General features: G+C 40.1%; 1 protein-coding gene across 1 annotated transcript in view; it reads right to left on the reverse strand.

Annotated features, from left to right (window-relative positions):
• The window catches only part of cntn3b (contactin 3b), a 180095-nt gene that overhangs the window by 101052 nt on the left and 62651 nt on the right, over positions 1-16392 (reverse strand). The window contains exon 4 of the mRNA XM_060919261.1: positions 11729-11904. Coding sequence (XP_060775244.1) covers positions 11729-11904 — 176 coding nt within the window. The remainder of the gene's footprint in view (positions 1-11728; positions 11905-16392) is intronic.

Below are 16392 nucleotides of genomic sequence, written 5' to 3' on the forward strand. Positions count from 1 at the left end.
GTGAGGCCCTAAGGATGATTAACGAGCTCTTGGGTTGGAATCTGTATGGCTTGGCCCGTCGATTTGAGAAGAAGCCGAGTAGCTCTATAGTGCCTGTATATGTCCAGGTGCTCTGTAATGAAGAACATTAATATCAGTCCAAACATGAAGGTCAAACAATTTAGCCCAGGAGCTAGAAGCTGGGGCTGTTGGATGCTCTCTGTGTCTTGTATTTATTTCATATAAATCTATGAGGTTGAAGTTGAAACCAGCTAATTTGACATTTTGATTTAACCTATTAGACAACCTTATTAACTGTGTAAGTAATGTGGATACGAAGTCACTAATAAAGCTCAAGCAAAACTGCTTGCAAAGCACAAAATCACTAAAGCACAATGTCAAAACTTTAATCCAATAGATATCAGGCACCTTGGAATGACTGATGATTTATTTGTAAACAAAATAAATCACCATGAAAATGCTCCCCTTATCAGAAGGTAATTGAATCTGGCAGAAATAGTGCCCTATTATAGTTGCCACTCTCTCTTCAACTAACCAGTAATCAATAAAGGAAATAAATGTCAAGCAACTCCTTTTAACCAATCCCCAGAAGTGAGATTCATTATCCTACCCATGAGGATAGTGGGAGCCTAAGGGGCGAGTGGGATGCTCTCTTTGGCCAGAGAACTAATCAATAGCAAGGCAGCACAATGTGCAGAGAGAGGACAGAAGAACCTTACTATTCAACAACCCTGAAGAGGCTGACTCTCATCTCTTTTAAGCTGCTTTTACACAGGCGCTTGCATCAGAACAAGTTTTGCTGCAACAAGTTGTCCCGGCGAAACTGCCTATCTAAAAACACAATTTGTTCTGGGACAATTTGACACCAGTGGGCACAACTTTCTCCACTTCACGAGGTGGCGCAACTTGTTCTGGAACATCTTGTTCTAGGTGCAAGTTGGTCCCACTTACCATCTAAACTCAAACGGTGGCAAGTAGGAGGGCTTACGTGTACGCTGTAGCATTCATCCGGGTCATTTATCATCTGCACAAGACCACTTCATGGCAAATTCAATGGCCAGTTCTTCTCAAGTGCTTTTCCTTGTCAAACCTCCACCTTTAAACGATCGTGTCAAGCAATCCCCAAGCCAACTGCAGTGATAACTGGACTAAAGAAGTAGTTCTTACCCTCATTCAGTTGTGGGGAGATGCAGATACCAATTGGATTTGGAGAAACTGGCCTGTAAATGAGCTGATTTATCGCTGAATCACCGAACATTTAAACTGAGAAACAAGCAGTGAGAGGACAATAAAGCAAGTTAAAAACAAGCTAAAAGTCTTTTTCTTCTTATCACTGATTTGTGCATGCACATGTTTATGTTTACCTGTCTAACTTCAGGTTTGATACCAATAGAGAGTGAGCACATAAACACAAAGGAAAGTGGGCACAACTTGTTCCAGGCGCAATTTGTTCCCGCTGCTCGTGTAAAAGCAGCTTAAGTCTCTAAGTTTAGGTGAAGCATTACTAAAATGCTTACTTTATGAAGTTGCACTATTTCATAGTAAGGAGGTCAAATTGAATGTTGAAACTGAACTGAATATGTGTAGACCTGGTAAAAATGTGCATAATCACGTGATGCTACTGGTGTGCCTTTATGCCAGAGAATCCATATGGATATGTGTTGCCACTGATTCCCATTGTGTTATTGCCATGTCAAAAGTTGGACTCAAAGAAACAGGCCATCTTGTTTGAATGTCTGCAATAGATGAAAGTCGGAGTCAGGATCTGTTCAGTAGAGACAAGAGATGGGATAGTGTGTCCACTCATATCCCTTTTCCACCAAGGCAGTTCCAGGGCTGGTTTGGAACCTGTACCTAATCTTTAAACCACTTCTTTGTATTTTCTCAGCCAGGAAAACTGATTCCAGAGCGGCACCAACACTTTGCTGGCTTAGAACCAAGAACCACTTATGTAAGGGGCTGGGGATGGGATTATTGTGACCAACAAGACAAGGAAAACTTTGTGACCATCATTAAAAAAACAAAAGCCAACCAACCAACCAACCAACCAACCAACCAAACAAACAAACAAACAAACAAACAAAAACAGCAACAATAACAATTTTAAAAAATAATAAAAACAAAAACAAAGCTAGTGTAGCATCTAGTCTAACTAATCCAAAGAAGAAGAAGAAGAGATGATGTAGTCTGCCATTGTTGTTGTTGTTGTTGTTGTGCTTGGTGCTAGTGGTAATTGAGGTATTTCACCCACGTGACCAAGTCACGTGATGCAGCCATTTTGGACGGCACGCTTAAGTCCTTCAGTGCAAGGAGGTATGAGATGGTGGAGACCTTTGCACATTTTAACAAGAAAGTAAGCTGTGATTCGTGTTAAATTGGATCTGTCTTTTATCACAAACACTGTACCCAGCCTTGGTATGGAGCCAAGGTTGTCGACAGAAGTCAACAGTTTGATGAAGGATGACCCCAGCAGTTTGAAATGGTACAAGGTAGGCTATGTTCACAACACTGTCTTGTTACTCGGGGGATCCGAGATCCCCTGAAACAGACATGAGATCCTTTGAAAACATGATTTGGGAAATGTTGGGGGGTCTCTAAAATATTGGCAAAATGATGTTTATTGACATAGCAATCGTGTGTAACGGGAAGCATTTGCATATCCGAAGTGTTGTGTTTACATGACAACAACTGCTGCTGCCAGGTTGGTTGTTGAGTAGCCTGACTGTTTTTCTTTTTTTTTTTCTTGTGTGTGGTATCATTGTTGACGCGAGGTTGTTTTTTGAACATGCCAATGCGGACACGATTTCCCCTGATGAGTTATGACTTCAGACGCGATGCGTGTGTGGAGGCGTGGAGTCCGCGTGATATGTGCGTAAGATAGGCTTCTCATGTGTTTGGAGATCCGCGCTCTTTTTTTTTCTTTCTTTTTACTTAATTTCCCTGTTTATTTCTGTGTCCCGTTTCTTTCTAGCCTCTGTTATTGCGTTTTATGTCTGATGTCTGCTACATGCAACCCTAGACAAATTAACACTGCCTTGTTTCACTGTTCAGATGGGTTAACAAACACTGACCCATTTACTTTTTGCTATATATTTTATCAAAATTGCGTTAACTGATAAACTAACCTGAAATGAAATGATCACTGCAAAGTCTGGAGTACTCTGTTGGCTCCCAATCCTGTCTCTTCACAGCTGTAATCCCTCTTGTCTGGGTCAGTAGTAAACCGGTAGTGACGTGTCGGTCGCGAATGATCCAGTTCAAAGAGCCAGCTCTTTGAAGTGAACGACAGGAGCTGGCTCTTCGGTGGGAGCCGAGTTGGGGAGCCGAATTATTTTTTTGTCCTTAGGTGCCTCAGAGAGAGAGAGACTTTCACAGAAAAAGTTGCTGTCCGATTGCGTCTTTGTGTTGTCTATTACCATTCAAAGGAAAAAAAGTAGCATGGTGTACGCCTACTTTTTTTGGTTGATGTCATTCACAGCTGCGAAAATACAAAAATTGGTGTAATGCTTAAAGCTGTGGAGCACAGGGGAGAGGAGTCTGTGAGGCACCTGAGGAGGGGAAAATCAGCTGTGTATTTTATATTGGTAATATAACACAGTTTTGCATTATGTTTGTGAGAAAATAATTTATTAATTGGTAAGCAAGTTTTATTTCTATAGCTAGAACATTGTTACACTGCTATACTTTACAAAGCTTTACAATGGCTACAAAAACTAAAAAATAAAATGGAAAACATCCTACTGATAAAATATAAATAATGTAATTAATTAACTAGTTAATTGCAGCAATTAAATCAAAAATAAAATCTCAGGAGCCGTTTGGGAGCCGAAAGAGCCGGCTCCTTATAGTAAGAAGAGCCAAAAGAGCCGGCTCCCGAAAAAGAGCCGAAATTCCCATCACTAGAAACCGGTAAAAGGAGCGTCCTGCACGCTGTCCCTGTCTGTTGTGGCAGCCCACAGCACAACAAGCAAACACCATGGTTATTTATAGAGTGCTTACTGACAAATTAATCTATTCTAGGTGTCTGTAACACGTTTTTTTTTCAAGCCGGTTCTCCCTCTCTGTCTGCAGCGTTAGTATGTAGCTTGACGTTCAAAATGGCGGACACCGGGGCGTCACGTGACCCTGTGACGTCAGGTGAAATACCTCAATAGCATGGCAGGCTAGCAGCTGGGAAAGTAGAGACATATCCAGTGACATAATGACATGGCTCTATGCTGGCTCTCTGTCACAATTGGGGGGGAGGGGAGACAGTTTTAGAAAGTTCACAAGTTGAACCAGCACTTGCACAAACACATTACTAAGGCCAAGTTTACATTAGACCGTATCTGTCTCATTTTCTTCGCGGATGCACTGTCCGTTTACATTAAAACGCCTGGAAACGCCGGGAAACGGGAATCCGCCAGGGTCCATGTATTCAATCCAGATCGTGTCTGATCCGGTGCTGTGTAAACATTGAGAATACGCGGATACGCTGTGCTGAGCTCTAGCTGGCATCATCATTGGACAACGTCACTGTGACATCCACCTTCCTGATTCGCTGGCGTTGGTCATGTGACGCGACTGCTGAAAAACGGCGCGGACTTCCGCCTTGTATCACCTTTCATTAAAGAGTATAAAAGTATGAAAATACTGCAAATACTGATGCAAATACTGCCCATTGTGTAGTTATGATTGTCTTTAGGCTTGCCATCCTTCCACTTGCAAGTGGTAAGTGACGCGCATGCCCGACATGCACTGAGATCACACACACAGCGGCTCAGTCCCGAATCACTGCTCATGCGCTCCACTCGCGTGCTCTGTGAGCTGCGCAGGGCCGGAGTGCGCACCCTCCAGAGGGCACTCGCTGTTCAGGGCGGAGTGATTTGGAGCGCAGGATGCCTGCGGAGCCGAGCGTATCCGTGTATTGGCGTTGCTGTGTGCACGCGAATCGTGTATTGGCGTTGCTGTGTGCACACTAATCGTTTTAAAAACGTTAATCTGATGATCCGCTGATACGGTCTAATGTAAACCCCACCTAACACTCGCTTTGCTTTGGTGGAAAGGGGGTATCAGTGTGTTGTTATGGGTACACTCATCTTCATGCAGATAGTGCATATAGTAACTGAATTTAATAAAACTTAGGCTTTTTGAAGAGCCCTAGTTGAAAAACTATTCAGTTCCATGAAGTTGTTTAAGACAGACACCATATACTCCCTGTGCACTTCATTAGGAATGTCTGTACACCTGCAAATACATGCAATTATCCAATCAGCCAATTATGGGGTAGCAGCACAATGCATAAAATCATGGAGATACAGGTCAAGAGCTTCCGTTAATGTTCACCTCAACAATCAGAAAGGAGAATGTCACTGACTCGTTTTCCAATTTTTCAGTTTCAATGAACCTGTCCCCACTATAACATCATATTCCTATTCTTGGCAGACAGGAACAGAAACCGATGTGGTCTTCTGCAGTTGTTGCCCATCCACTTCAAGGTTTGCCAAGTTGTGAGTCTGGAGATGCTTTTCTGCTCACATTTGAGTTAGACCAGACTTCCTGTCAGCTCTAACCATTCTCCTCTTACCTGTTTCATCAGCAAGGTGTTTCCACGCTCACAACTCTTTTTTCAGGACCATTCTGTGTAAACTCTTGAGACTGTTGTATGTGAAAATCTCAGGAGATCTGCAGTTTTTATATACTCAAACCATCCCATCTACCACAAACAACAATGCCATGTTCAATGTGACTGAGATCATATTTTCCGACCATTTTGATGTGAACATTAACTGAAGCTTTTGAGCTGCATCTTAATGATATTATGCATTATGCTGCTAGTATGTTATTGGTTGATTAGATCATTGCAAAAATGTGCAGGTGTTTGTAATAAACAGGTAGTTCTCCATCTGCAAAGCGGAGTTCTCCGTGTGCAAAGCATGGCGCAAAGCTCCATACTTAAGAGAATATGGCAATGCATCAACCTAGTTTTTGATGGCTTTTGCAACCATATGATGTTCGCATGTACGTGCAAACAATATATGTGTACCACCACAGGGAACCCGATCATAAGTGCAAGGTAACATACCTCAAAGACTTGTCCACCAGACAGCGAAATTTGTATCTTTACTGACATAAGAAAGATGGGTTTTTATCCAGTGCTTATTTTTAATTTGCTTTTTAAAACAATAACATGGGATTATTTACTAACACATATTCCACTCATCAGGAGCTCCACTTTTAGGCAGTGCCGAAATATATATTAAGTGAATATTTAACGAAAATAAAAAAAAAATAAAATATATGGTTCCAAACCAGTTGTAGGTTAGAAAATTTGTGAAAGTTATTAAGCAGTGATTTTAAGCCAATACTTTAATAATCATAATAATATCAGCATCTGGAGACAAAGGAGCATTCCCATAAGATTAAGCTTAGCCTGTGGATTTAAGTACAACTTTTAACCAAAAAAAATTGTATCGTATCATTGAGGATAAGCGCATGGAATAGACTATGAAATATAAAAGAAACATGTCTGTGCAGCCATGATTCATGACAGTCTTTTAGCTGTAAATCAGCTTGAAATTTATCTGTCAAACCCTTCATCAACCATACCCTGAAAAAAGATTAAATATATTTTATAAAATTAATGTATCATCTATCTATCTATCTATCTATCTATCTATCTATCTATCTATCTATCTATCTATCTATCTACAGTGGTGCTTGAAAGTTTGTGAACCCTTTAGAATTTTCTATATTTCTGCATAAATATGACTTAAAACATCATCAGATTTTCACACAAGTCCTAAAAGTAGATAAAGAGAACCCAGTTAAACAAATGAGACAAAAATATTATACTTGGTCATTTATTTATTGAGGAAAATGATCCAATATTACATATCTGTGAGTGGCAAAAGTATGTGAACCTTTGCTTTCAGTATCTGGTGTGACCCCCTTGTGCAGCAATAACTGCAACTAAACGTTTGCGGTAACTGTTGATCAGTCCTGCACACCGGCTTGGAGGAATTTTAGCCCATTCCTCCCTACAGAACAGCTTCAACTCTGGGATGTTGGTGGGTTTCCTCACATGACCTGCTCACTTCAGGTCCTTCCACAGCATTTCCATTGGATTAAAGTCAGGACTTTGACTTAGCCATTCCAAAACATTCACTTTATTCTTCTTGAACCATTCTTTGGTAGAACGACTTGTGTGCTTAGGGTCGTTGTCTTGCTGCATGACCCACCTTCTCTTGAGATTCAGTTCATGGACAGATGTCCTGACATTTTCCTTTAGAATTAGCTGGTATAATTCAGAATTCATTGTTCCATCAATGATGGCAAGCCGTCCTGGCCCAGATGCAGCAAAACAGGCCCAAACCATGATACTACCACCACCATGTTTCACAGATGGGATAAGGTTCTTATGCTGGAATGCAGTGTTTTCCTTTCTCCAAACATAGGTAACGCTTCTCATTTAAACCAAAAAGTTCTATTTTGGTCCCATCCGTCCAAAACATTTTTCCAATAGCCTTCTGGCTTGTCCCCATGATCTTTAGCAAACTGCAGACAAGCAGCAATGTTCTTTTTGGAGAGCAGTGGCTTTCTCCTTGCAACCCTGCCATGCACACCATTGTTGTTCAGTGTTCTCCTGATGGTGGACTCATGAACATTAACATTAGCCAATGTGAGAGAGGCCTTCAGTTGCTTAAAAGTTACCCTGGGGTCCTTTGTGACCTCGCCAACTATTACACACCTTGTTCTTGGAGTGATCTTTGTTGGTTGACCACTCCTGGGGAGGGTAACAATGGCCTTGAATTTCCTCCATTTGTACACAATCTGTCTGACTGCGGATTGCTGGAGTCCAAATTCTGTAGAGATGGTTTGTAACCTTTTCCAGCCTGATGAGCATCAAAAATGCTTTTTTTTTGAGGTCCTTAGAAATCTCCTTTGTTCGTGCCATGATGCACTTCCACAAACATGTGTTGTGAAGATCAGACTTTGATAGATCCCTATTCTTTAAATAAAACAGGGTGCCCACTCACACCTGATTGTCATCCCATTGATTGAAAACACCTGACTCTAATTTCACCTTCAAATTAACTGCTAATCCTAGAGGTTCACATACTTTTGCCACTCACAGATATGTAATATTGGGTCATTTTCCTCAATAAATAAATGACCAAGTATAATATTTTTGTCTCATTTGTTTAACTGGGTTCTTTTTATCTACTTTTAGGACTTGTGTGAAAATCTGATGTTTTAGGTCATATTTATGCAGAAATATAGAAAATTCTAAAGGGTTCACAAACTTTCAAGCACCACTATCTATCTATCTATCTATCTATCTATCTATCTATCTATCTATCTATCTATCTATCTATCTATCTAATCCACAGGCTAAGCTTAATCTTATGGGAATGCTCCTTTGTCTCCAGATGCTGATATTATTATGATTAAAGCACTGCCTTAAAATCACTGCTTAATAACTTTCATTAATTTTCTACCCTCACAAATTTGACAAGTTTGACAAGCATTTTTTTTCTGTTAGTCCTAAGAGCTCTTGTAACATTAAAAATGTCTTCAGTGTGTGTGTGTGTATGTATATACCGGTGTGTATATATATATATATATATATAAAGACATTATTTATGTTACAAGAGCTCTTAGGACTAACAGAAAAAAAAAAGCTTGTCAAACTTGTCCTTTAAACAGCCACTATAGATAACATCAGATACATTTTGACTTTATTTTTATATGACATCTATGTTGTCAATCATATTTGTAGTTCATGCCTACTTCTTTCCTTACAGTGATACACACTATTGTGGAGAATCTATAGCTTTCTAAAAACAAGTGAGTGAGTGGTGAGTGTGTTACAGCAATAATATACAGTGGGAGTCATGAAAACACTTCTGTTTTGCTTCTTTTTTTTTCTTTTTTTGCAAGTTTAGAACAAATTATATCATCAGTAATGACATGGTTAAAATGTAGAATCTTTTACTTCTTTAATTTGCTTTAGTGACAGGGTGCACTTTGAGCTGTGTTTGTGGAGTGTAATGATCCATGTTGGATCAATCCATCAGAGTGTCATCTGAACATATGCTTAAATGTAAGGGATAAGACTTGAGGAAAATCTGATCTTTAACAGTCGCAGAACCTAACATGGGCAATATCATAAATTTCCTTAAGTTTAAACAATGACATAGAAACCGTATTATCTTGAATATTGAACATTTTCCTTTCCTTGTTTTAAAATTTTCAGAAAAAAGAGATAGATAGATAGATAGATAGATAGATAGATAGATAGATAGATAGATAGATAGATAGATAGATAGATAGATAGATAGATAGATAGATAGAAATTACTTTTGCATATCCACTTAAATTTTGGCATGCCTGCAGGTTAGGAAACACCATCCTTGGTGCACAGCTGCATGAGTCTACAGTATAGTGTTCGAAGATTCGCTTAAAGCTGGAAACTCCATGACTAATGGGAATCAGCAATGGAGTCTGAATCCAATCAAACACTTCTCTGCTACTGTGAGTTGGTTGCATCTGACATCCAGTTCGATTTCACTTTGTTCAGCTGGGAAATCTCATTTGCTGCCTTACAAATCTGAACAGCCTCAAGAGATGAGCAAGCACTAGCCACAAAAGCTCCTTATTCAAATAAATGCAGACAAGCACATATCCACAAACACATAGTGTAGGGTAAAATGCTTCATTTACTCCTTGCATTAACATGCATTTTGATCCAATCATGATCAGATAGCATTTAACTTCATTAAAGTAAATTTAAAAGCACACAGTAGGGGTTGGGATTGGATTCTAATTGGATCAGCCAGACTTCCTATAGAAGTAGTCTAGTTTAGCCTATACTGGTGTGAGGAGGATCTGTACAACATTTAATGAGTTAATGTCATATCCTACCACAGAACTATCTCTGTCCATCCAGTTCTTCCTCTTCTGCTGGCTAACTTCCCACACTATCAAGTGAACTATCTTTTTCACACATTGTGTGAAAGAAACAATGTCTGATCAGCATACACATACTTAAAAGAATGCATTCCAATACTAAGTGAAAATCCAAAAACAAAATCAAATTCCTCAACAACAACAAAAAATCTACCTTTTAATTTAATCAGATACGAAAAGAAAGTCACTGAGCTCATATTTACAATTCATGAATATGGGGAATCAAAGCAACATAACAGTTTGAAATATACTTGGTTGAAACTGAAGTGTCTTAAAATAAACTGGGCTGCCATATATGTTATTTAAAGACCATCATATGCATTCTCCTAATATAGAATATTAAATGATCTCTGACCAATAGTTGTACATGAATCAAACTACTGTCTGTGTTTAAGGATTATCATCACTGTTCAACTTAGTAAACAAGTAAACAAGAAAGGACATTTAACTTGTATTGGTGAAGGTTAACAAATATTGAGAAATACAATTTGCTATTAAGTTTCATAAATCAAAAAGATGGAATTATAATGTTCTGTCATTTCTTCTCACACATTCATTCAGTGGCATGTAAATAACATGTTTATAACATTAATTCTTTTTTTTTGTCAGAAACCTATAAGTAAATTATTAGAGAAAATGATTAAATACAATCAGTTCCTGATTGTGGACTTACACTTCAATATCCCACTGGAAATATCCTTATGTTATGTTACCTTGTGATCTCCCAGAACAACATTGAAATCCTCAACATCATCTGGGTGTGCACACAGCCTTGGGGTAATTCCTGGCCAACTATCCTTCTTGCCTTGCATTGTTAACCTAACTCAGTCATACAGATTTCTCCTTTATAACATCTGGAGGATCTGGGCTTTTCTGTTCACAGGGGTCACACGGGTACCTCAGGTACCACTCAGTCCCTTCTCATCTTGAGATTGGACGACTGCAACCTGCTTCTGGAAGGTGAGTGCATTTCAAATCCTTGTAACTGATCCAGAATGGAGCTACAAGACTTGTTTTCAACCTCCTACACCATCCCATTGCTGCTTTCCCTCCAATGCCTTTGCATAGCTGCCTGTATCAGATTCAGAACATTGAAGCTTGCACGCTAAACCAAAAACAAATCAGTGCTCATCTACAATAACCCACATATAACACTGCACCACGTTCCCTACAAGTCAGTAGCAAGCCTTAACTAGACCCAACGTCCCTCAAGATACAAGGAAGGCACACATCAAGACTCTTCTCTGTCTTGGCACCCAGGTGTTGGAACAAACTTCCTGTAGCTGTCCAAACTGCTGAGTCACTGGCTGTCCTCAAGAGAAGACTCAAGGCTTCTTAGACAAAAACCTCTTCACCAAGCACCTGAATTAACATTTAACACTGTCGTGCTGTACTAGCCTCCTCCAATAGGGTTTTAGCGTGATGGTATTCTTAGTCTATGACCTAGAGAACTAGCATGAGGATATGTTTTTGATGGGGATTAAAATGCACTTGTGTATATCAATATGGATAAGGGAAAGGGGCACTGAAATTACCCATGTCACGCACACTTGAATAACTGTTTTTGGACTGCACAGCAGTTTGAACAAAGTTATAATCACATTTGGGCTTATGTATTTGCAAGTGTTATTCCTTTGCAGGATCTCTGTGAATAACAAAAGGAAATACCTATTATCCACTGGAATAGTGGACAATCCAGTTTAATCAAATACCTATGGTCAAAAAAATGAGTCCAGTCATGAGCTTAGCATTGCAGCATAAGATCCACAGAACTCACATGCAAACTGCACAGTGGCTTTGTGACTCAGGATGATTCCTCGGGCGTTGGAGGCAGAGCACTGGTAAATGCCTGCATCTTGGACTCGATCCAATGTGTTGATAATCAGGTTCCCTCCAGACACATGACGCCTCTCGTCACCGTCGAGATCAATGAGTGTCCCATTCAGAGACCATCTGTGGAAATGCAAACACAATCAGCTTTCACATCTCAGGAGAATTTCGCTCAAGAGCATTAATCACATACATCGATCTGATCAGGTCACCTTCATTATGATACCAGAGCTTTAGATGAATCAAACCCCATATACATAACATGGAGTATGTTCTCTACTTGGGTCGCACAGTGGTGTAGTGGTTAGCACTGTCACCTCACAGCAGGAAGGTTCTGGGTTTGAGCCCAATAGCTGACAGGGGCCTTTTTGTGTGGAGTTTGCATGTTCTCCCCATATCTGTGTGGGTTTCCTCTGGGTGCTCCAGTTTCCCCCCCACAGTCCAAAGACATGCAGGTTAGGCTAAATGGTGGCTCAAAATTGACTGTAGGTGTAAATTTGAGTGTGAATTGTTGTTTGTCAGCTCTGCGATGACCTGGCGACTTGTCCAGGGTGTACCCTGCCTCTTGCCCAGAGTCAGCTGGGATAGGCTCCAGCTTGCTTGCGACCCTGCACAGGATAAGCGGTTGTGGATAATGGATGGATGTTCTCTCAAAGTCAAAGTCCCTCTCATGCCAGAATCTGGTCTTCCCAGGCAGTTTCTTCTCCCAGTACTAACCAACTCTTTAAGGCATATGGGTGTGACGCTGATCTCTGTTTCGATAGCCCTCGGCCTCTCACCTATACAGCTAGGGTTACAGTGGGGGGCTAATCCTCTGGTGACCGCGAGAGTTTGACTTCCCCACTCGCATCTGTATTGCAGTGTGCCTTGCCAGATGGTAGTAGGTACCATTTTTATGATGGTCTTTGGCAGAGGTGGGCAAACTACGGCCCGCGGGCCACATCCGGCCCGTTGGCGTTTTTAATCCGGCCCACGGAAGACAATCATATAAACACGATTGAGCAGATCTATAAACTATAAGCGTCAGTGTTATCACGTAGACAGGTGTTCTAGAGATCCGTCTTTCCAGTCAGTCGTATTCACGCGAGATTACATTTGCAGAGTGGTGCAGCGCGTGCCATGGAAGTCATTCTGGCGCCCGTGCCACTGATGATCTCGAGAACACAGGATAAAACTTTACAATGAGTAGTCCTAAAAAAAGAAAAGTGGACAGTGAGTGCAGGGTGTTCAATAAAGAATGGACAACTAAATTTTTTTTTTTGCTGAAGTCCGATCAAAGGCTGTATGCCTTATTTGCAAAGAAACCGTTGCAGTTTTATAACATCAAACGGCACTTTTCCTCCAAGCATGCTAATTATGCTAACAACCAGTCAGCGCAAGCACGGACGAATACAGCTCAGCGGTTGCTGAGTGAATGTGAGTATTAACTCATTTATGTCCCTGTCTGCTACTATAGGTGTATTATGAGCAGCTGACCTTGCTTCTGCTTATATCTGTTCCTGGACTTTTGCCTGTGGAGGTTATTCTGATCTATGAGTGGCCTTTTGGAATATGAAAACCTGTTTGGAACCTGTGTTTTGATTTTTTGAGGACTGGAAATATTTCAGTGAGTGACTTTGAACCTGAAAACCAGTTTGGAGTTTTTTGCTTTCTTGAGCTGTTTTGTCTGATTTTGTGGGCTGGATGGATCCAGTGCCAAACCACTGAACTGCAAACATGTTGGCATGGTGTGGTATCCAAACTGTTGAACTGCAAACATTTTGGAATGGTGTGGTACCTCTCCTACTAATGGTGGTTGGTTGTACTGGCAGGCTGGAAGTGGATGGTTAAAAAAAAAAAAAAACACTCAGGTGTAAATCTACGAGTTCAGTGAAATGTACAAAAATGATATGTACTGATATGTAATTTAGTTCAATTTAATGATATGCAATTTAGTTGTATGTATAAAATTATACAAATATACAAATACACTGGCATCCTACTCATCCTGGCAGCTCAAAGATGTAATTTAAGAATTAAGTGCGCTACTTTTCTTACTGTCACGTGTGTGTGTGTGTGTGTGTGTGTGTGTGTGTGTGTGTGTGTGTGTGTGTGTGTGTGTGTGTGTTACTTTTCTGGATGGATCCAGTGCCAATCTATTGAACTGCAAGCATTTTTCTGCTCTGTCTTTGTTGACTGAGAACTAAAATAAATGTCAATCTGATCTGCATTTGGGTCTCTGTCAGTGAAGGCCTTACAATAACACTAAAGCTTTTCCGGTTTATGTTCGATATGTATGAATTTGGTGTTGGCCCGGCCCACCTGGCAAATTTCAAAAGTCAATGTGGCCCCTGAGCCAAAAAGTTTGCCCACCCCTGGTCTTTGGTATGACCCGACCACGAGTAGACCTCACAATCTCCCGGTCGAGAAGCAGACATGCTAACCAACACTAGGCCAACTTGCAGTCTGGATGTTCTCTACTACTCCATAAAAGCTATTACAAAATCCTAAAGTGATCAAGAAGGCATACCAATGACCACTGTATGTAATGAATCAATGGTTTAAGAATCTAAATGGTAAAGACTAGCTTGGCTGATCCCACTGCTTATTTAAATGAAAATTCAAACATATTCAAACATAGAACAGTATATTTGAAGATCCAAAAGATCTTGATGGTGCCTTATAATTCAAATTTTAAAAGTGAAATGACACAATGTGCATAGGGCTGTCAGTGGTGGATTCAGGTTTACATTTCTCACTTTAGCAATGATATAACTTTGCTAGTATTCATGTAGCTACTAAGTAATTAATAGTATTACCTGAATAAATTGATTAAAGGGATTCAAATTATTTCACGATCAGTCACTCTTCTTTATATTAATAAATCTATTTGAACAACAGACATTACAGCTATATTATTAGTAGACATGTACAGTGGTGCTTGAAAGTTTGTGAACGCTTTAGAATTTTCTATATTTCTGCATAAATATGACCTAAAACATCATCAGATTTTCACACAAGTCCTAAAAGTAGATAAAGAGAACCCAGTTAAACAAATGAGACAAAAATATTATACTTGGTCATTTATTTATTGAGGAAAATGATCCAATATTACATATCTGTGAGTGGCAAAAGTATGTGAACCTTTGCTTTCAGTATCTGGTGTGACCCCCTTCTGCAGCAATAACTGCAAATAAATGTTTGCGGTAACTGTTGATCAGTCCTGCACACCGGCTTGGAAGAATTTTAGCCCATTCCTCCGTACAGAACAGCTTCAACTCTGGGATGTTGGTGGGTTTCCTCACATGAACTGCTCGCTTCAGGTCCTTCCACAACATTTCAATTGGATTAAGGTCAGGACTTTGACTTGGCCATTCCAAAACATTAACTTTATTCTTCTTTAACCATTCTTTGGCAGAACAACTTGTGTGCTTAGGGTCGTTGTCTTGCTGCATGACCCACTTTCTCTTGTGATTCAGTTCATGGACAGATGTCCTGACATTTTCCTTTAGAATTCGCTGGTATAATTCAGAATTCATTGTTCCATCAATGATGGCAAGCCTTCCTGGCGCAGATGCAGCAAAACAGGCCCAAACCATGATACTACCACCACCATGTTTCACAAACAGGATAAGGTTCTTATGCTGGAATGCAGTGTTTTCCTTTCTCCAAACATAATGCTTCTCATTTAAACCAAAAAGTTCTATTTTGGTCTCATCCGTCCACAAAACATTTTTCCAATAGCCTTCTGGCTTTTCCACGTGATCTTTAGCAAACTGCAGACGAGCAGCAATGTTCTTTTTGGAGAGCAGTGGCTTTCTCCTTGCAACCCTGCCGTGCACACCATTGCTGTTCAGTGTTCTCCTGATGGTGGACTCATGAACATTAACATTAGCCAATGTGAGAGAGGCCTTCAGTTGCTTTGAAGTTACCCTGGGGTCCTTTGTGACCTCGCCGACTATTACACGCCTTGCTCTTGAAGTGATCTTTGTTGGTCTACCATTCCTGGGGAGGGTAACAATGGTCTTGACTTTCCTCCATTTGTACACAATCTGTCTGACTGTGGATTGGTAGAGTCCAAACTCTTTAGAGATGGTTTTGTAACCTTTTCCAGCCTGATGAGCATCAACAATGCTTTTTCTGAGGTCCTCAGAAATCTCCTTTGTTCGTGCAATGATTCACTTCCACAAACGTGTGTTGTGAAGATCAGACTTTGATAGATCCCTGTTCTTTAAATAAAACAGGGTGCCCACTCACACCTGATTGTCATCCCATTGATTGAAAACACCTGACTCTAATTTCATCTTCAAATTAACTGCTAATCCTAGAAGTTCACATACTTTTGCCACTCACAGATATGTAATATTGGATCATTTTCCTCAATAAATAAATGGCCAAGTATAATATTTTTGTCTCGTTTGTTTAACTGGGTTCTCTTTATCTACTTTTAGGACTTGTGTGAAAATCTGATGATGTTTTAGGTTATATTTATGCAGAAATATAGAAAATTCTAAAGGGTTCACAAACTTTCAAGCACCACTGTATTTGTTTTGAATTTGAAAAAAAAATGCCTATACTAGTTGGCAGGTTTTCAATGTTTTGTATGTTACTATGCCACAGCAATGTTGATTA

This window comes from Neoarius graeffei, chromosome 4 (assembly GCF_027579695.1).
Source record: "Neoarius graeffei isolate fNeoGra1 chromosome 4, fNeoGra1.pri, whole genome shotgun sequence".
In the NCBI taxonomy this organism is placed as follows: domain Eukaryota; kingdom Metazoa; phylum Chordata; class Actinopteri; order Siluriformes; family Ariidae; genus Neoarius; species Neoarius graeffei.